Source organism: Hippichthys cyanospilos, chromosome 18, assembly GCF_059441005.1.
Source record: "Hippichthys cyanospilos isolate Australia breed blue-spotted pipefish chromosome 18, RoL_Hcya_1.0, whole genome shotgun sequence".
Classification (NCBI taxonomy): Eukaryota; Metazoa; Chordata; class Actinopteri; order Syngnathiformes; family Syngnathidae; genus Hippichthys; species Hippichthys cyanospilos.
In genome coordinates, this window is record NC_142386.1 from 10,614,287 (window position 1) to 10,636,077 (window position 21,791).

The following is a 21,791-nucleotide window of genomic DNA, read 5'->3' on the forward strand; positions in this document are numbered from 1 at the left end:
GCACGTATGTTGTAACCATGGTCACACCTCGTCTGTGTTTATGACATGTCACGTAAAGTGAAGTTGAGGATATATGCAATAGTTTGGGTTAATGGATTGGATGGGACTGGTTCTAATCAAAACCGTCCGAATCTAGCCATTTTGGCTTCTATCGGACCGGAATACCAATTCTAGTTGAAAATGTGATTTAATCTTCTATTTAATACCATATGCTTCTTTAAGCTTATAGGATGATCTGAAAGGTCCAATTTGAACACTCGTTTTGGTCACCTACTGTTGTTTAACAAAGCAGTGCACATTCACTATTAAGAATGAGCTCGCAATCTGTATTGAACCGAGTCAGTGATTTTGTGTTTGAGTCGATCTGAAACTTGCACTTTGCCATTGCTGAGGAATAATGAGAAACTAATTATTATATTATTGTGTAGGCACATGAACTATATAATGTCATCCAAGGAAAAATGGGCAATTAACTGATTATTACAAACACAATAGTGCGGTGGTGTAGTTCCGATTGTTGTGTATAGGTTACTCTGCATAGACACGACAAGAAAACCAAGTTTGACGTCATAAACCATGATCATTGTACAATTCAAACATCTCTCCCCACTTAACTGTGTGCGAAGACAAGTGGAAGTCAAACTGAGACTGCTTCACTTAATGACCTGCAATAGTTGACTGCAGATCTCCTGCTTAGATAAGAGTGGTTTAAAAAAAAAAGTCCTTTGTGCCATGCATTAGGGTGTACAGTATATAAAAATGAAGTGTTCAGAACAAATATGGCTTTATGGTTATCGGGATGATTTATGAAAGCCACAACCTCCATCTCTCCCTTGAAATGTTTAAGCTTTAAACTTTGAGTAAAAATTGGCACAGGTAAAATTTGAAAAAAACACTTTGTTCCCCCCAACTGTTTGCTTGTGATTTCTTTTTAAAAATGATAATCAATCACAATATTCATTCAAACACTCACAAAGCACTGGACAATTACATGTTGATGCCGGACAAGGGTACAAAGGTGCATGAGGCTTTTGTCATTATTTCGTTTCTGTTCCCCAACCTGCATGTCTTTTACAGAAGGAAACTCCACAAATAGCGCAAATTCCCGATACAATCACCAATGACTAACTTGTCATTACATGTTAGAAAAGCATTTCATACACGTCTACGCTGTATAAACCTCAAATTGCACTTTTTGGCTTAAAACAGTTATTGAAGTTGGAAAAAAATGTAAAATACATACAAATAACAGACATTTATGTCAACTACATGAGTAAAACCAGCGGTTCTCAAATGTGGGTATGAGTATCCTTGGGGGGTAGATACATGAGATTTCAACAGGGTTTCTGCAAATATTAATATGTCTAATTCACCCCTTTAAGCGCAAAAGTACCAAAATTGTACCAAGCAACTTATACAGTATTCCTTTATTGCTAACGATTTTCAGGCTACAACTTTGAAATAGTGATACTAAAACAGAATATTTTATAGAAAAAACTCTCCTGGTGCTTAAGGGTTAATGCATTGCAATGCCTTGATAGGAACAACACTTTTTTCTTTTCAAATTAAGAGTAAATTAACGAGAACAAGAAGATTTGTTTTCAAATGTGTTTGTTAACTCCTTTGTAAAATTTCTTTTGGATTTATTTTGTTAAGATTAACAAGGAACCCCTGTAGAATAGAATAGAATAGAATAGAATAGAATAGAATAGAATAGAATAGAATAGAATGCCTTTATTGTCATTATTGTCATTATAGAACAGGTATACAGGGAAGATGGGAGCTTTGATTCGCTATAGCGCTGAGCTGCTCTGATTGGTACAAATCAAATATATATGAAAAATAAAGAGAATAGAATAGATTAGAATAGAACCACACAGTTAGAACCACAAAGCAAGTTGTTTTCGCTTATATTTTTGATTTGGGGTTGATGTCATGTGTTTGTATGGTGTCTGTTCACGTTAAAGAGCAAGCAAAATAAAATTTCATGTACTGTTGCTCATGGTCAAATCCATCCGGTAAAAACATCTCCTTGGTTGGATTGCCAGAGGCATTTTTTTTCTTTTTTGCTTGACTCAGTGAGATTACAAAACAAGTCCCAAAGGACCTTTCAAGTGCTGGCAAAGCAGAATGAGCGCACTCTTGTCCAAGCGACCCAAAGAGAAGTCTTTTGCTATGACATTCGTTTACTCCCCTTTCTATTCAAAAGTCTACTTGAAATGGCCTATAGGAGGTGTGACAGAAAAAGCCGCATGATTTCTGCCGTTTTCCTCCACAAGGACCTTGGCGCTTGCGGCTGTGAGGCTGCGCTTGCATTTGCACCGAATGCATCACCCTGCCTGCAGCAAGCATATTGGGCTGGTGTTTATACGACGTAAGGACCACAGTGCCGACAACTTAACGATGCCTTGCTCCTCCAAGTAGAACACTTTCTAATTAACGCAAAGGCCCGAGATTTTCTTCTTATTACGTATCAAAGGCAAACACGAATAGGTGGTGGATGCAGTAGATAGCGGTTATCTCTTGCAATCATAATAAAACACTCAACTATCCCTTCATTCCTAACGTTTCACCGTGTATAACAAAAAAAAAACAAAAAACAAAAAAAAAAGGCTGCGTATAATGCACAGCTATTTTCAGATTTATGATAGTTGTGGAATCATTATTATAGACTATTATAGTATGAACTTTTTTTTAATGAATTCTCTTAGTTTTAATCAACTTTTAGAGGGGTTTTGTTGTTTTTGTTAGCTTTTATTTTTTTCAAAATGCTCTGTTTTAGTTTGGTTTTATAAGTGTTATGATTTATAAGTGTTACAATTACATATTTAACTAACTGAACAAAAAAAGCCGTACTTATTTGCAAATCATCAAATATAAAATATTTAATTTCAAAGAGTGTTTTAATAGCATTCTTTCATCCTTTAAAATAGTAAGATAGAACCGTTGGGAAAAAAGAAAGCTAGAAATGTCAAAGTGTCACTTTTATAGCAGCATTTGTGAGATTTTTGCTATAATCATTTGTTAGCTTTATAAACAAAGAATTTCAGTTAGCTTTTTTAAAAATAATTGCTCTGCGGGGGGCACAGTGTCAGACTGGTTGACACAGCCGCCTCACAGTTCAGGGGCCCTGGGTTTGATTATGGATCCAGTGTGGTGTTTTCGTGTTCTCCCCGTGCCTGCATGGGTTATCTCCGGTGTCCTCTCACAATCCCCCAAAACATGCTTGTCAGTTATATTGAACACTCAACATTTCCCCTATGTTTGTTTGTGAGTGTGAGTGAGCGTTTGTGTGCCCTGCGATTGGCTGGCAACCAGTCTAGGGTGTCCACCGCCTACTTCCCAAAGACAGCTGGGATAGGCACCAGCAAGCCTGCGACCCTCGTGAGGATAAGAGGCTAGAGGATGGATGGAAAATATTTTTGCCCTGTTACTGAATAAATACACCAACTAATATTTTATACTTTACCCGGATGGTGAAAAAAAATACATTTCTGAGTTATATTAAATTTCTGCTATTGTCAACTTTGCCAATTACAGCCCCATCCTGGCACAAATTGTCAAAGCTAGAGTCATTTTTTAATTGGTGACTGCATGCTGAAAATGACACAAGAAATATTTTAAGATTAATTGACAAAGGAAACCCTTTTTTTTTAACCAAAATTACTCATTACACATTCATCAAATTCACAAATAAAATCGGTTCGGGTACACGCATGGTGCTTCTGGGCTGTTTCGCATTTTCAACTCTTTCTTCTGAAGCGAGTGACTTTGACCAAAGCAACTCGAGCGATGACTGCTATCTGCTGTATGGGAGTGTTTTGCTCCAGGAATCTTACACTTGGTGAACTCCTTCGCCGTCTGAGCATTTAATAATGTGTCAATGTGTCAAAGTGTTTCGAGCGCAGCAAGTTGGCAGCCACGGGAGAGAGAAAAAAAAAAAGACACTTACAAGCTGTAAGCGTTGCATGTAGCTGCTGAGATTTGATCTAAAAAAAAAAAAAATGTCATATGCTTGGAAAACATCTAATAGAGAACCACAGTCGATGCCTTTTACTATGATAGTTACGTCTTGAAGCACTGTTCTGTCAAATCCAATACCGTCTTCTCTGGGTTCTGTTCAGAAGCATTTTGGGACAGTAGAGAACAATTTTCCAATTGGTTTGTGGACCACGAGCTGGTGGCTAAATCAGAAACTACAAACTTGTGAAGGGATTCAATAGCGGCATCTAATATTAAAATATGCACTGGACTGAAAGCCACATTAAACAGCTGTGATTTTAATTATTACACCACTCGCAGACGTTTGACAGCTCTCTCCTCTGGTTTTCATCACGCCACATCTGTCCTGCGGCTACATACTAAAAAGGCTGATTTCCCTCCAGAACAGACACACTTGATGACAGCTGCTGAGGTGTCGTTTGTTTCGCCAACAGACGCTGTACTTTATCACGAGAAAAAACTCATTGATATTTTGTGGTTATATGTGGCTGTTATGATATTGATAATGTATCAGACTGCAGCTGTATCGAGATTAGAGCCTAATGTAATGTTGATATGCCTCAAGTACCATTGGCTTTTCTTTGTGGTTCATTAGATTTCCATGAATGCTAAAGTTTGGTTATGAGGGGTGTGGCATTGGCAAAAGAGGAATTTTCACTTTTTATAATCTTTTGAGCTGATTTGATCGTTTGGCGTCACATGGTTCAAGTGAAACAGTGAAATTTGCTTGCTGTTAAACAGCAGAATTCCGATTTAAGTAATGGCAGAGCAAAATACGGTTCCAGTCAAAAGTTTCGGAAACAACCTCTAATGCATTTATCAGCTACACTGAATACTTAAATCACTACCAATAAGCCATGAAAATGTTAATCAGAACAGAATATTTTATCATGTTGATTCTTCAAAGTAGCACTGCTTGTCCAGATAACCGTATTTTCACAATCTTTTATAATAAAATCATATACTGTATTTTGATCATAGTCATGTATATTTCTATAATATTTCTTAACGTTGTCAGGCAATTATATTTTTTTAATCTAATTAGTCGCAAAATTTTCTAAAATTAAATTGCTATATTGAATTTTTTAACAAGCATTTTCTACAAGGTTTGTAAGTCAATCTAGTGGCTTTGTAGTCGTGTTTTGTAATATAACATCTGACTGTATCAGATTTCTTTTTCAATATGATTTATTACGTGTAAAATTCAAATATTGAGCACAACTATCACCATTTAAAAAACAATCAATTGGGTTGAATTGGCAATGCACGCACGTGCATAGACGAAAATGCTGAAACTAATGTTGCAACAATAAAACGATTGGAAGTTTCAATGCTTTATTCTTTTGACACAGCTGAATATAAATGTCAAAAAGCCCCAAAAGTCATAATCACTATCTGACACGCAAAATATCTCTTCCAATTTGAATCCCGGTCGTCCTCTCCTTCCTGCTCCTCAATTGTGCAAACATCCTCATTACTCTTCCATGGGTCATCATCTTCAGACACATCCAATTTGTTTGGAATGGAGGTCTCCAGAAATGCTTTGCTGAAGCCTTCTTTACCCAAGTGACGACTGTGGCGAGATCGGAACGTGAATCGGTTGCTCTTTGCTGTGTTTCTCCCCCACCAGCTGACATTCACGTGCCGTGCCACTGCTCTCGCATTTTTGTATTGAACGAACAAGTCAAGCCGTCTTTTTCTTTTCATAATGAGCCAAAGTCCACCAAAAAAATGATTCATGCAGCCTTGTTGTTAACAACAAAGAGGCAATAAGGCTACGCTTGATGAAAGTGCATTTGAAAGTCCAAACGTGGTAAAATGGATGCATACTGTATTATATTGAATAAGAGGTATATATAATAATTTTAAGCCTTGTACATGACATAATATGACTCATTTTGCATTCAAATTAATGTTATTCAAACACAGATTTCGAGAAATTTGCTCTGGTTTTGAGTTGTGTGGCTAAGAGGAAATTTAGTCTGGTTTTGAGTTGTGTGGCTCGACCCCGCAATATGGGGGTTGAAAACGATTTTTAGTTTTTTATTTTAAGTGAAAATTTTAAAGTCAATCTACTAGTACATAAATGTTCATCTTTGTCTGCCTGTGTGCCAGCACCTCTCGTCTAAGTTCAGCTGCCATACAAAGTAAACAGAACTAAGAGGAGTTCTTTTTTTTTTTAAACAATCTATAAAATTCTAATTCCGCTCTATAAATAAGACTTAAGCTTTGTGGATATAGTACAGCCCATCAACACAAGCTGAACATAATTTAAATCCAGATGCCACGCTACTTAAGAAATAGTTACACTCCAAAAAGTCCTTTCATATTTTAAAATATTTGAGATTTGAGTTTGAGTTTTCTATTGAAGGCTTCCTTCTCAATTATTTCCATCAATTCTTTTGGGAACGACCATTTCCTCAGCACTTTATGCCTCGCCGATAACGGGCACGTGGTGCAAATTGGCACGTTCCTTGACCTGATAAAGAAAAAAAAAACTTACAAATGGTGGAGCGATTGATGATGATGTACTAATGTGGGGGAGGGAGCTTCTTGTGTGATGGTGGAGGAGTCGGATGCGGGAGTGGAGAGCGGTGTTTTTATTCCCCGTTGCCAGCTCTAAACATGGATGCATTTTCATCACGTCGCTCGCCAAAAAAAATAGCCGTCTGGAGCTTCTCTTTTTATGAGGGCATCTTGTGCAGACTTACCACATTGGCCAACTTTTCAGCACAAGCTCATTTCCCAATTATGGCAACCTATGTTTTCCACTGAGATTGTGTTTGCGCGTTTCAGCAATCCCGCTGTCATCACTTGCCTTATGCTTGCCATTAGCCAAGACGGATGGGCTAATTTGATCGCCAAACACAATGCAACTGTAGGAACAGCTAGAGCTCTTGCAAAAGCGAGTTACCTGTGGGGATGGAATAGCTCGGATTGGCGGAGTAGACTTCTGTGCTTCCTGGCAGAATGTTATGTCAAAATATCGGTTTGCACTGAAAGCAAGCAACCAAAACACTTGGACTTATTGAGCTACTGCTAACGCTTCAACAACTAATCTTTGTTTCAAAAAGAAACATGTGAATAAACGGGTTATTAATATTCAAATTTCAAATATCTGAGAAAAATATCCTCCTGAGGGTCTTTAGAGGGTCTAAATGGTTAAAATTGTGGTGTATGGAAATACGTGATGAGCAAATATTGTGCATCAGCTAGTGCATGTTTTTCGAAGTTCCTCGCTTCTAACATCATTTCATTAATGATTCATATCAATACACACACAACAACTAAAACATGTGAATACACAAGTAAATATAAGAAAATTTACCACCCTGTTTTTGGCTGCTATTGGAAATTACGTTCCAATGGTCACTCAACAGTTCAGGAAGTTTGAAATCAATGTCTTTTTAGCAGGAAAGGTGCCAAAAAACACATGTTTTTCTCAAAATTAGGGCTATAAACCTGGAAACATTCAGATAGCTGTATATCATTTCAAAGGAAATGAAGTGGAGACTCCATTTTCATTTTTTAACCTGTGAGGACACTTTTGTCACTGTGATAGGATTATTTGTGTGTCCAGCCTGGGTCTCTTCCCTTATGGTTAAATGTCTGCTGTTGCAGAGTTTTCTGATTTTGGGAGGGTGGAGTCTCCGGCTGCACACCAATACGCTTTGAGCCATTATCAGGACAATTGAAGGGCAGCACAGAGCAAAGAACATTGCCAAATTATTCTTTGGTTGTCATCTCCGCATCACTCCCAAAGTTGTTTATCTTTGAATATTGTGCCTGCTACGTTGTTTTCGTTCATAAGTATCTTGTGGTATAGTTAATACTTTGTTTAAATTTAAATTATATGAGTAGTATAGTATGGAATAGTGATTAGCACGTCCGCTTCACAGTTCAAAGTCCCAAGTTCAGCTCACTACGGCTTTCCTGTTTGGAGTTTGCATGTTCTCCCCAAGCCCACGTGGCTTCTCTCCTAATACTCTGACTTGCTCCCACACTCCAAAAACATGCAAGGCGGGTGTATTGGACACTCTTAATTGTCTTTAGGTGTGATTGGGTGTGTGAATAGTTAATCGTTCCTGTGTGCCCTGCAATTGGGTGGCAACCAGTTCAGGGTGTCCCCCGCCTACTGCCCAAAGACAGCTGAGATAGACACCAGCAAGCCAGCGACCCTAGTCAGGATAAGCGGCTATAAAAAAAAAGGCCAGGTGGATGGATGGATATTTTTATGATTGTTCATGGTCCTTTTGTTATTAATATTTTATTTTTATTACAGTCTGCTTAGGGGCCTTTTGTGATCTTCTCACATCCTGAAAGACATTTAAGCTCTAGGTTGTCAGTGACACGTCAGAATGATAAATCAAGATCTAAAGCTGTCTTCCAAGATTCCATTCGTAGTTATGTTGGATTTACATTCTCAGCGGGGCGAGGAAGGTAACTTAACTACATGTGTTTTGTGGACTTGGAGAAGGCATTCATCCAGGTCCCTCAGGGAGTTTGAGGGGGCTGCTCCAGAAGTATGGAGTACCAAACCCCCGATGCACGCAGTCCGATTCCTGTACCACTAGGATCAGAGCAAGTTGAATTTATTCCCAGTGAGGGTAAGACCTGGCCAAGGCTACCGTTAGGGGAGAGAGAGTCTGTCCACAGTAGTTGAGTTCAAGTATTTTGCGGTCTTGTTCACAACTGAGGGATCAATGGAGTGTGACATTGACAGATTGATTGCTGCAACGTTTGAGGTGGCCAAAACTCTGTACGGGCCAGTCACGGTGGGGAAATAGATCAATTTACCGTTCAATCTATGTTTTCAACTCCTACCTACGGTCACAAGCTGCAAGTTGTAGCAGGAAGCGGAAAAAAAAAATCACAGATACAAGTGGCTGAAGTGAATTTCCTCCACAACGAGGGTAGCCAGATGAGGTGCCTTGAGATTTTGCTTGGGATGCCTCCTGGATGCTTCCAATTAGTGAGATGCTCTAAATCAGATGCTGCCCAAGTTCATTTGAATGCTACAAAGTGTTGTGCCCTTTGACCTCTCCACCAGAAACACCTAATCTGTTGGTGTGTATGGGTGTGTTTATCTTCATGACTAGATTAGGATGATTTGAATTGTTTTTTTAAACTTTCATACAGTATAAGAGAACATGCTAATGAACAGACATTTCTTGCTCCATTTTGTACAAGTATGTACAATACCCAGCTTAGCACAAGTAAACATTGAAATGCAAATGTGTTTTCCTTATATGTTTTCCTTATATCTTGATAATTAACAACACTCTACATGTCATTCAACATGATATTATCAGATCAAACCTAATTAATAAACATAAAAAAAAGATAAATTATACACTATCTTGTATGATTGTTTAGTTTTGACATAACATTTAATTTGAGGACCAAAGGCGTGCAAATCCACGGATTTGGATTTTTGTTCTGTTTGTGTTCAACACTGTAAGCTTTTTGTCTATTAATTAATTCTACAATGTCTTATTTATAGAAGGCAATTTATGATGTTTTCAGCTGCAACTGAGTTATTAAATACGTCGACTTAACTCGCAAGTGTCATTTGCTTAGTGTGGAAGGTGGTTCATTTTGAGGCCCTTGGAGATAAGCGTTAAAGAATCTTAGAGATATTTGTAAAATAAATGTACCAAATATTTTCATAACTGCATTGAGTGTTTCACCTTTTAGACGCCACTGTAAAATATTCCACTAAGCAGCAACGCTGATCAATAAGTACGACCTTGAGGCAAGAAAAAAATATAAATCGTATTGAAGTACTCACTATGTGCAGCTGAAGATAATCTCCGAGCCCGTGGGTGCTCTCCACACGCACCAAGATTGCATCCTTCTGCAGGCTGCTGAAGCCCACGGCGAGCCGGTCGGCCCGGGTGCTCGGGCGCTCATTGGGCGCCCAGGTGAATGTGATGAGAGCACCTCCTTTGCCGAAGATGTATGTCGTTCCAGCTGCAGGTGCAAAGAGAGATGTATAAACAATAGTATTTGTTGTTTGTGGCTGGCATCCAGTTCAGGCTGTACCCCGCTGCCCAAAGACAGATTGGATTGACACCAGCAAGCCTACGAATTTTGTGAGGAGACGCGATTAAGAAAATGGATGAACGAATGGCTGAATGAACATTCACTTTGGTTTGTTTGTTTGTTCATCCTGACATGCTCGAGGACAACTGTTTGGAAATCGTTTTTCTTGCTACAACAAGAGGCTGAGATCTACAAGGCGCTTTAACACAGAAATTTACAATCTCATCAGCCACACAATTAGGCACACCTGCTCAATGTACAAAAAGACAATACGAGATACTAATAGCCTGTTTTGATTGACACTGGATGCTTTACTCAGCAGGAAACCATTCTTTAGAACATTTGTATGTGTGTGTTTTTTTTAACCACACAATGCACAAGTGGCTTTGGTTCACATTTACACCTCAAAAGAACCATTGTTTTCAACACAGCTATCATAATCCGCTAACGAAGTAAGCATGGTGCAAACTGAGAACTGCAACACATTTTCAAAAGTTTCTATGAGGTGTCTTGTTTTAATGAGCATTTACAACAGATTTTTTTTACATTTAGAATAGAAATAGTTTCAGCAATTATGGCTGCATTTGTTTGGATTTAATTAGAGGCACGCTATAGCAACTTTGCTTTTTTGTTTGACATAGGGTGACTATGCCATCTTAACAATGGTTCTAGGATGCATTTCTATGCAAAGCCTCACTCACTATCCAAGTAAAATAATCTATCACCAAATGTCTATAGTCTAGTAATGTTAACGATAAAGCACAAACCACTTTAGATGGTGCTATTTTCTTTTGTCAGTTTGAAAATTAAAATAAAACATCGTCGTTTCCTGTTTGTCGCATTCTCAAGTTTAGCTTGGTAAAGTACTTTGCTATACATCACTACATTAGCATCTTTGTTGCTATTATAAGTTGTGGCTGCAGTCACAGCTGGGTGCTTTGCATTTATGTGCTAGGCTAAGCCTGAGCTGCTTTTTGTGATAAGCAGGCTGTATTTTACAAAGAAAGTTTTGCACTCTATTGTTGGGGTGTTTCTTTTGCTTTTAAGTTAAATATCCTATTCCTGAGATTGACAACTCTCACATGCGCTTCCATTTTCACATCTTGCTGTCTCACCTGCAACAGGAGCCTATTGGGATTTGGCAAACACAATGAAAGCTAATCAGTGTCCTTTTCAGGGTGTTATTGACGTTTGTTTTCCATCCCGCTGTAACTCCGATGCATAACTACGAATCCAATCACTCAGTATACAGAAAGCATAAAATTGGACCTTAAAAAAATAGATTAACTATGAATTATCTGTGAATCTGACACTCCTCAATACAATTATACAACAATATATTTTAATTTATATTGTATACAGTATTTTGAGTAATGCTTTATTGCTGTTGGTTTATAATTTCTTTTTGTAGCTCTTTTACACTTATCTTTTATTCCTGCTCTGTGGTTTGGTTCTCTTTTTATTCTCTACATCTAGTACATAACCGCTAAATTGGCAATAAAGTTTTTTGGATCGTTTCTCACTTTTTCCAATTTCAAAAGCAGAATATATTTTATTTTAGATTTGGGGATACGTGCTTATAGTTGGACAGCAACACAATGTATGTGATGGATTCTAGAATATTCAAACGAAAGTTCACAGTAAGTTTATACTATTTTTGCGTATTAACTTTGAATAAGATGCGGCTATAGATTGAAGTCTAAATATGTACGTATGAAGTCGAAAAAGTTGAATGATAGTGAAAGACATTTTCATTGTAGAGCAAGTGATTTTTCAGGAGGATGAACCGGCGGGGTTGGGCTGGTGGTGGATGAGTGATGCACGATCGGCAGAGCTTAGATTTGAGGGGCTGGCGGCAAACACGAAGCGACATGGATGTCCTCGCCACGACCGTGCGATGCTAAAGCGGCGCCCCGCAGAAAATGACAATTACTTCAAATGGTACAACAGAAATGCTTGTTATTATGCTGTAGCTCTTAAAACAAGCATTTGGGTCTGTCAGATGGATATTTTTTAAAAAAGGGAATCAATAAAGCAAAGCGGGGAGGAACACTTGAGACCTAATTGAAGCCTCAATTCATAGCATGAAAGATTTAAGTAGCCTTCAGCAGGGTGTAATGGCCACTTGCCACAAAGGTTCCTTATTGATAGCGGCTAACTGTTGCCTGATACTCACAGACCTCCAAAGGCTTGAAAATTACTTTGTACTGACTGAATTCAATTAAATGGCAGGTTCTCAGACTGTGTTTTTTCTTTTCCGTACAGGCTAATCTTAATTAATATCACGGATTTGCAGTCAAATGTGAGTCTGCGACATTAGTTACATGATAGAGTCGCAGTAAGTGAGCTTTATTGCTTTCTTTCTTGGACTGAATGTAATCTGCATCTGGCCTCACTCTGCCGTCCTTTCTATTCAGTCAAATCACTTTTTTTCCACTTCAGACTGCTTTGAATTATTCAAACAACCTTACATTTCTGCTGGACCATGCACTTAATTACTCACTTTAGTGCAGACAAAACGCATGAGCATCACAAAATCTCATATTAATATTATAATATTAGAATAACTACGGGTGTCAAATTAAGACATTAATTGTGATCAATTAATTACAGCCATTGTTAAAGAGTTATGTGAAACGTTATTCTTTCCATATGCTGATTAGATCCATTTTTATACATTGCGCCTCTGTGTTGCTGGAGGTCTGGAAAACAAAATTCACTCACACCCTGAGATGGACACTGATTGGCTGGTGTTGTGTTTTGCACCCTGATAGGCTCCTATTGTGGGTGGGAGGCCAAATTCAGGAGCAGAAGGAAGACGAGAAAATGGAAGAGCATGTGAGATTTGTCAGTCCGATGAATGGTACACTTAGCTTTATAAAATGCCTTGACAGGACCTTTGATTAAAGTCGAGTGATATGAATTCTTTATAAGAAGGAGTTTGATCAGCACAGAAGCAGCTTAGGTTTAGCCTACCACATCAACGAAAAGCACCCAGCTATGGCAGCAGCCGTAGCTAACGATAGCAACAAAGACGCTAACGTAACGAGCCAGTGCACAGCTCTTTGCCAAACTAAACTTGAGAACAACTCATGTCTCAGTGTGCAGGACCAACAATATTTTATTTGAGTGTTACTTTGCGATTATGTATTTGGTGACTGACAAAAGAAAACAGCACCATTCTTCCTGATGGTGGAAACTAAAGGTTGCAAGTCTGTTAAAAAAAACACTTTTTTTTAAATCAATCTTTTGTTTTGCCACAATAACACAATGTATCTAAAAAAAAAAAAAATCTCTGGTTGAGGGTTTTTCTCTTAAATTTTTAGGTGGAGATGAATTAGATCAGTTAATTACACATATTAATTAATTCCATAACATTTAACTTCTTGACAGCAATAACGATAATAAAGGTGTTCATGTTATGACATATTTATATGAAAGCAATAAATAAATGAGAATCCTTTAAGGCAATCTTAATACGCACCCATTGTTTATCAAATAAGGTGGAGTGGAACCTCCAATGTTGAATGCAGACACAAATTCACTTTCTTCCTCAAATGATATGCGACATTTATAGGGAGCGCTAATTGAACTAAAAATAAGAAGCGCTTTCTAGGGGTGCCAGTCATGGTAAATCAAATCCACACCACCACTGTTAAGTTGACATTGGACTATTTTTAAGGTTAAAGTTTTTCTTACAACTCTTAATAAAGTTGCTGTTTATGCCTATGAAATTAGCAATCGCAATGACCCAGTTCCAATATTCTCTCGGTCATGTTTAAGAAGCGACCGTCATTCTGGAACAAAGTCAGTGATTCTTTTATGCCTTCTAAAAGTCTTTTATCTCAAAGTGGCTTTGTTAGACTTGATTTGCAGAAGACACAGATTTTCCGTTTTTATTGAAGTTCTAAATCCAGTGAGACAGCGAGCCACTAGCATGGAATGCCGAGCAGCAAATATCAATCTTACAATTCAAAAGCGCAGCCCAGCAAACGTATTGCTTATTGTCACAACAACTCCACAATAAATGACTGCCATTCCCCGCAAAACACTGAAACAAATGCGAATGTATGCACAGGATAAGTGGTATTGAGCAAGGATGGATTGCGATGACAATTGCAGGGGAGTGCTTGCATAGAGTTGATATTGATAGCACATTGTAATGCTAGTGTACAACTAAAATTTGAAAACACCACCTTAAACACATTCACAAACACCCATCCTAACAGTGATAAATCAGCCAGCAGAGACAGTAAGTCGTGACTTAACATACCGAGCGTTACATGACTCCCTACTGCCTGATGACAGTTTCTTTTTTTTTTTTTTTAACCAATCGTCAATCAGCAGTAGACACGCATCAAATTAAGTCAATGCTAAACAAGTCTCAAGGATTTCTATAAAAGTCACGTTTCTCTCGTCGCTCTCACTGCGTCATCCCACAGGACTTAAAAGAGCAGCGCTCCCATCTGATAATGTTAAGAGAAAAACAGGCACTGTGTTTGTTTATTTATTATTCATATTGCTACTGTCTATCAGGGGCCATTACCAGACATTCGGCTTTGGTCCATGTTGTATTATAAGCAATCAGTCTTATATTTTATATTCAATTTACTTCATTTACGTGTCTTTCTTTCTTTCTTTCTTTCTTTCTTTCTTTCTTCCTTCCTTCTACCAAATATGTATACTATGGACAAATGAAAAAATGATTATAGAACATGCCCACTCACTTTATGAAATTTAAGATAAAATTCTATATTAGGAAACATCCTTTTAACAATATATTCACCGTTACCACTTTTCCAGGGGAACGGAAACCAGGCCGCTATAGCAAAAATCTACCTCTAATTGAGCATAACTATTCTTTAAGATATAAAAAAAAAACTGTCCAGCAAGCTTGAGAATATGTAGATTTTCCTGCATGGGCACTTGTGCTAAGAGGAGTTTGACACCCCTGATCTAAGTGCACTTTCCCAATAGTAATAACAAAATAGATATCATTATTGATAACAACAATGTATCCCCCTAGACATCATGTCTTTCTTTTCAATTTGAGCATCAAGAGGAAAAAACAAAATGTTCACATTGTTTCACATAAAAACGCGACCTGTGTGATCAAATCAATTTTTATTGTTATTTGTTTCTAGTGATTGGTAATGCTGAGCAAAAATTCAAGGCTTCCAATTTGCAATTCCAATTTGCACCTGCAGTCATTTCTAAAAGTGAGCAAATAAAGGCCATGTTTATGACAACTTGCTTTGTAATTGCACGCATGCAAAAATTGTGCCTCTGGAGTGCTTTCTCACCTATCAAGAGTGGACTTAAACAACCAAGTAAATCCATTGGTGTTTATTTCTGACAATGTGTTTGGGAGTAGGACATTTTGCACTTCTACTCCACTGTTACAAAATAAGGTGCTTTTGCTATAAGTGCACTCCATTTACTATTTAATGATGTGCTCTTTAAATTAAAATTTAATGGGGTATACAACTGACTGTTGCACACTTGATAAGATTCAATTTAAACACTGTATTTTCTGTATTACTGTATAGATCACGGGTGTCAAACTCAAGGCCCGGGGGCCAGATCCGGCCCGCCACAGCATTTCACGCGGCCCGCGGAACGCCCATTCCAATTCAAGTTTCCGGTCAAAATATCACATTTGTAAGTCAATTTGAAATTGTTTGGGGGAAAAAGAAAGCGCTTTTTGCGCACATTTGTTTGTCTCAAATATTTAGCGATATGGCAATATCAGGTTCATGGAGAATAATGTAAAATGTTACCATTACATTTATTTTACTTAATTTAGCCTGTTCTGAGGTAAAAAAAAAAAGGCCATTAATTGAAGAAAACATTGAAAAGATACAGTAGTTAGATTTACAGATCAATCATGACCAATTAATTACAGTCAATCCATTATCTATAATCCTTACTAAGGTCGCTGGCTTGCTGGCACCTATCCCAGCAGTCTACAGGCAGTAGGCGGGGGACACCCTGGACTGGTTGCTAGCCAATTGCGTGTCACACAGTGACGAACAACCATTCATATATCCAGAGTCCAGATATTCAAACACATCTACTTATTTACATTTCTTTTAAGTTTTTGGCTGAAGAGGTTTCAAAAGAGAAGCTGCTACTAAATGAATCAGGTATTAAATACATCTACTGTATTAATATTGTTAAATACGTGGAACCAAAACGTTGTAATGAAGTGGTCAATTACTCTGGTAATTAAGTCCAAAGGAGTTGATTACTTTAGGTTATTAGAGACTAAATTACACAATTATTTCAGGTTTTAAAAAAATGGCAGGTTTTTAATAATTCAGGTACTAATCGATTACATTATGTAAGCAAATACTGAAATAATCGATTACTTCAGATTATAGGAAACTAAATTAAGCAGTTAATTCTGGTTGGTACTAAATAATTCAGGTACTAATCGATCACATTATGTAAGTAAGTACTAAAACAATTGATTAATTTAAAGTATTTAAAGCAAGTTACAAAACATTTGATTACATTAGGTAATAAAGTGTTATTTAGCGAAAATAATTGACTACTTCAATACATTCATTTGATTCCAGTCTATTTTTGAATCATTAGCCAAACTGCAACAAAGATTAAAAAAAAAAAAAAGACAACTCTTAAAGTATGTTGTAATATGTCTTTGTGATGGAATGAATTATGTGGAGCTGTAGGACTTTCGTTGTTGGTCCATCTTCTATAGCCGCTTATCCTGACGAGGGTCAATGGCTTGCTGGTGCCTATCCCAGCTGTTTTCGGGCAGTAGGCGAGAGACATCCTGAACTGGTTTCCAACCAATTGCAGGGTACACAAGGACGAACAACCATTCACATACCCAATCACACCTAAGCACAATTTAGAGTGTCCAATATACCTTCCACGCATGTTTTTGGGACCCAAGAATGAACCCACGCAGGAAGTTGTCGGTCCAATGAATGATGAATTTATCTTAAAATGGAATTCAATAAAACTGAACCTTTTATCAAGATAGAGTGATGTGCATTCTTTATAAGAAGAAGTTTACCTACTAAAAAAGCATCTCAGATTTAGCCTACCAATGTAAATGCAAAGAACCCAGCTGTGACTGCAGCCATAGCTAACGATAGCAACAAAAATGCTAATGTAGCAAGCCATAGCAACGGTCTTTGCTCAACTAAACTCGAGAACATGCCAAGTTTGAATGAGTCTACGACAGACAAAATGAACAATGTTTTATTTCAACAGTTTTTTTTCCAATTATAAAAAGCACCATTACTCTTTATGGTCGAAACTAATGGTTGCAGCATGCACTTGGCACTGGCTGAGTGTATTTTAAAGAAATATTTAAATGAGATTAAACAAAGATTAATTACAGCTCCTAATTAACCTCTCAATTTTGAACCTAACACCATAAAAAATAAATACAGCCAAACAAAATATGACTCTTTTAATTTTTCTTTTTGGATGGAAGCACATTTGCAAAAAAATGGTCAAACTGACAGTACCATTTGCATGCCTTATTGTCCTGTCCCAAGAAACCAAAAAACAATAGCAGCCGCCTCTGGGTTTGGGGGAAGTAAAAACTCTTTATAATGGAACATGTTGAAAAAGCACCACAATCCAATTTCAAGGCTCGCTTTGCCATCATACGTCACGCAGGTCAGAAAACTCATCAAGTGATAGATCCATCGGCATTTTACAGGAGCCGTCATGCTCTAAATAATTCGCTCCAACCACCCTCGGCTGCTCCGTCTTGGTGGTTATGTGCGCACCCGCTGTAACGTTATGGATGTGTTTTTGTGCCACGTCGCATTGAATACCCACTCAAAAACCTTCCGTCCTTTCTCCTTTGTGCTCTCGGCCGACTGAGTGCACAACAGACGAGGCAATGAGCGATAGGCTGCACGCGCTGGTGCTAATTTGCATCACGCTTTTCTGTTTGATGCGGAAGGGGGTAAGAAAAAAAACAAAAAAACTCAGCTTGCTGACAAAAAGAAGCCGGCGATTCCAGCATCTCAAATGAGCGAGCGCTGGCTTGTAAAAATGTTTTATGTATGGGATGGAGTTAATAATGAATCAGACTAAATAAAAATGGCACGACAACAAACCATCAACACTTTTGGGTATTTTAATCATTTCTTAAAACGGCATTAGGTCAGTGATTCCTCACCGCTGTGCTGGTGAACATTACTGTAGTGTGTAATTCTGCTTGATTGGTCAAAAAAAAAAGCCTACAAATGCACCATTTTTGTTTAACATGTATTGAACGTTTATCAGCATTTTTGGAAGAATGTTTAAGGTCAAAATGGCAATAGTATTTTCCTGGGAGCATTTCAATGGGTATGAATTATATGCAGGTTTTGGCTATTTGTGGCCCAGTTTGATCTCAATCATCTGCACATAAGTCGCTTAAACATATATTGTATATGTCTTCTTTTTCTGATTGGGTCAGTGATCTGTTATCTTTTTTTCAACTCACTGGTTGGTGATTGGATCAGGAGGGTGACCCGGGAGTGGATTTTCACTTCCGGCCCAACCCATAGCAAAAAACATCCCGGACTACAGTTAAATTTCATTTTTTTTTTTCAAACTTCTAAAAAAAATGCCTCAATCAATATTAATGTGGAATACCTAGGGGACTGTCATATTATTGTTACAAATTTGCAACGCCTGCCAGGAGAGGGTTATTAAATCCCATTCCCATGACTCAAACTACTGTACCTTTACATATGGGGAAAAAAAACCAAAACAAAACAACACTCTTTCATTGCAGAAATATACAATTAAAACACATTCAAAGGCAGCCATATGCCATTTTAGACCCCTTTTTTTTAGACTAACACTTGCAAAACAGTTGAAGAGAATATACATACATTCTTGCGACTGAATGTCTGGACTTTTAAAATTCCAAGCTATGTCTTGGGAAATGATTAAAGTTAATCTGCGTATCCGCCCATCACGGTTCATAGAATAAAGTAAATAGACCCAGATTCCATTCATGTAAATACTGTAGGCTTTTTTGGGGGAGACATTTTCGGTTGGTGGTGAACAATGAGATTTATCTAATGTGTCTTAGCTCAATGAAGATTGGTAAAGACAGTATTAGACACACAAGTTCATGAATATCAGTTCTAAAATAACGAAGCTCACTTTTGATGGACAATCTCAAGGAGCTATGAATTTAACACTGTGTATTGTAAATATTTTAGTGTTGTGCTTGCAACAGTGCACTGCAACACACTTCATCTTATAATATAGTGTTTATATTAGATGCAATTGTATGTTTTCATATCTGAGTGCACTAGGGTTTAAAAAGACATTATTTTTACAAGTCGATAAACTTCCCCTAATGAACTGTCAGCCCCCGGCAGGGTTAGAATGACAAAATAACCTACAGTACACCCTGGAATCGTTATGCAGAAAACGGAGCAACGCAGAACTTAATGGGGGGGTAAAAAAACAAGCTGATTGATTAAGAATCCAAACTCACATTAAACTCCAAAACTGTGAGCAATTCTTGCGGCTGTTGAGATTTATGGATAGATATTAAGTCAGAATTTGTCGTCTGACTTATGACATTTGAAGCCCACTTCTTTTCACGCTCTATTAAATTTGGCTCAGTGAAATGATGAAAATGAATAGTTCAGCCTGAGGCCTGACTGAGAGGACATATGCTATTCAGTTGAAATGATGGCATTGGAGTAAAAACGCGGCAACGGGCCTCACTGAGGCAAATGGAGGTCTTCAATTTGGGAATCCCTGGAAGATATCTTAAGTCACTACACGGACCTCAGATGCATCATGACATTTTAACATAATATTGCACTTTACTTGCAGACAGTTTGGTTCATCATAAAAATCTTAGGTCCTAACAAATTTTGACGATGCTGTGTTGGAATTGACAGAGGCCCTTTGGATATTATATTTACTTTCATTAGAAAACAGAAGCCTCCCCTTGTCTCACATCAGTTTATGTTTTAGTGTTTTTTTTCCCCTCCATTTTATTACTGTGTTATGGGCTTTTTTCTTGTATTTGACTATAAATGCCGCTGCTGCCGCAATAGTCAATTTCCCGCAAAAGAAATAGCAATAAAGTAAATTATCTCTAACTATCATAGAAAATACTAACGGGATTTCATATACAACTTTTTACCTCCAAGGTACTCACAGTGTTATAAATTTCTGTACGTAATCTACCATACAATACATTTGTAAATATTTGTGTCTCATTTGCCTACTTCTGGTCTATTACCTGTGTGTTATTTTAATTGTTTAATTGATTTTGATCCAATATTATTATCCTTTTTGTTTTTATTGATACTGCATTCATGTGGACATCAAATAAGAATTTTATTGCACACAAACATGCTTTTGCACTGTGCACATGACAATGAATCTTGATTTGATTTGAGTTTCATATTCTAAAAAGATAAAGAAAATATGGTTTAAAGAAAACAGATGGCAATCTGGTCGAGCTCTGGGAAAAGAACGACCTCATCTCCAGACATCTAGTCCTCTTTGTGCATTTCTTAGTACATCTTGCACGCTTGAATGAACAAAAAAGTTGTACAGGAGGGATGCTCTTCTCTCCCTTCAGCAAAAGGAAACATAATCTTGCTCCCACTTTTATTGTAATGGACCAGGCTCTTAATCGCCCTCACTAATGCAAATGCCAGACCTCTCCAGACATTTCAGAGACAGGCAATTTCCTCAGAACGCAGGAGAATTCTTTTGTATTTTTCTGACACATCAAAAGTGGACCTTTTAGAATTAAAGTGTGAATCCTGATTTTTAAATATATTTTGACACAAGTCCCAGAATTTCGCAAAAAAACACAATAGCGGACATCTGTAAATGAGGTCTATTGAGTCCACTTTACAGCATAATGTATCATATACTATAAGAAAATCAAGAGAACCACATAAAAACTCCACAAGTCAAACCCTGAAAAAAAAAATAAAATACTGAAAAATGATAAATGAAGGGGCATCTTAACCTTCACGTCACATCCAATCTTTTGCTTTAACTTGGCTTGAGAGCAAAAAATTGAGAAAACTAGATGTCGGCAAAGAATTCTTCTCAATTGACTTCAAAACAAACAGAGTGTGGGCAGCTCTAAGCTTAATTTTACTTTGAAACATATCATAAAACTAAATTTCTCTGTTTTGTACTTGAAACAACCACAACATTTAGGAAACTCAGCAAAGTGAATGCTTACACATAAATAAGACATTAACTGCTTTAGAAAAGTCAGCTGGCTTAATGCTAACACATACTGCAAAATGGCACACATGCGTTAGTGCAAGGGTGCTCAAAGCATTGATTGCGGTCAGCCGCTTGATTGTGAAAGCAGTATTTGTTGATTGCATGACATTGTAGAATATGCCCCCCCCCCAAAAAAAAAAAAAAAAAACAAAGAAAAAAAAAACTCTATACTATTTATGGCAACTAATCAGAATATTGTTCCTTTTCTGATGTCACCGTTAGGAAGGTTGCTTCATAATACCAGAAGAGGCACAAATTATTACATTACTCTGAACTCTCGCGTAGTTATAGGCAAGAGGCATCAATGAGAAAGAATTTACAACATTTAAATAACAATTTTCTCTCATTGTGCAATGTAAAACTAATAATGAATAAATTACAGTAACAGTGGACACCCATGTTACAACGTCCCTGATTTACATCTTTTTCATATTGCGACGTGGAATACTTTTTTCATCCCCTTTTGTGACATTTTCCCG

The 21,791-nt window shown here is 37.5% G+C and overlaps 1 protein-coding gene across 1 annotated transcript in view; it reads right to left on the reverse strand.

The window, feature by feature from the left end:
- LOC148408917 (neurexin-2-like) overlaps positions 1-21,791 on the reverse strand; it is a 171,963-nt gene that overhangs the window by 19,119 nt on the left and 131,053 nt on the right. Inside the window, exon 17 of the mRNA XM_088440142.1 lies at positions 9,794-9,975. Coding sequence (XP_088296268.1) covers positions 9,794-9,975 — 182 coding nt within the window. The remainder of the gene's footprint in view (positions 1-9,793; positions 9,976-21,791) is intronic.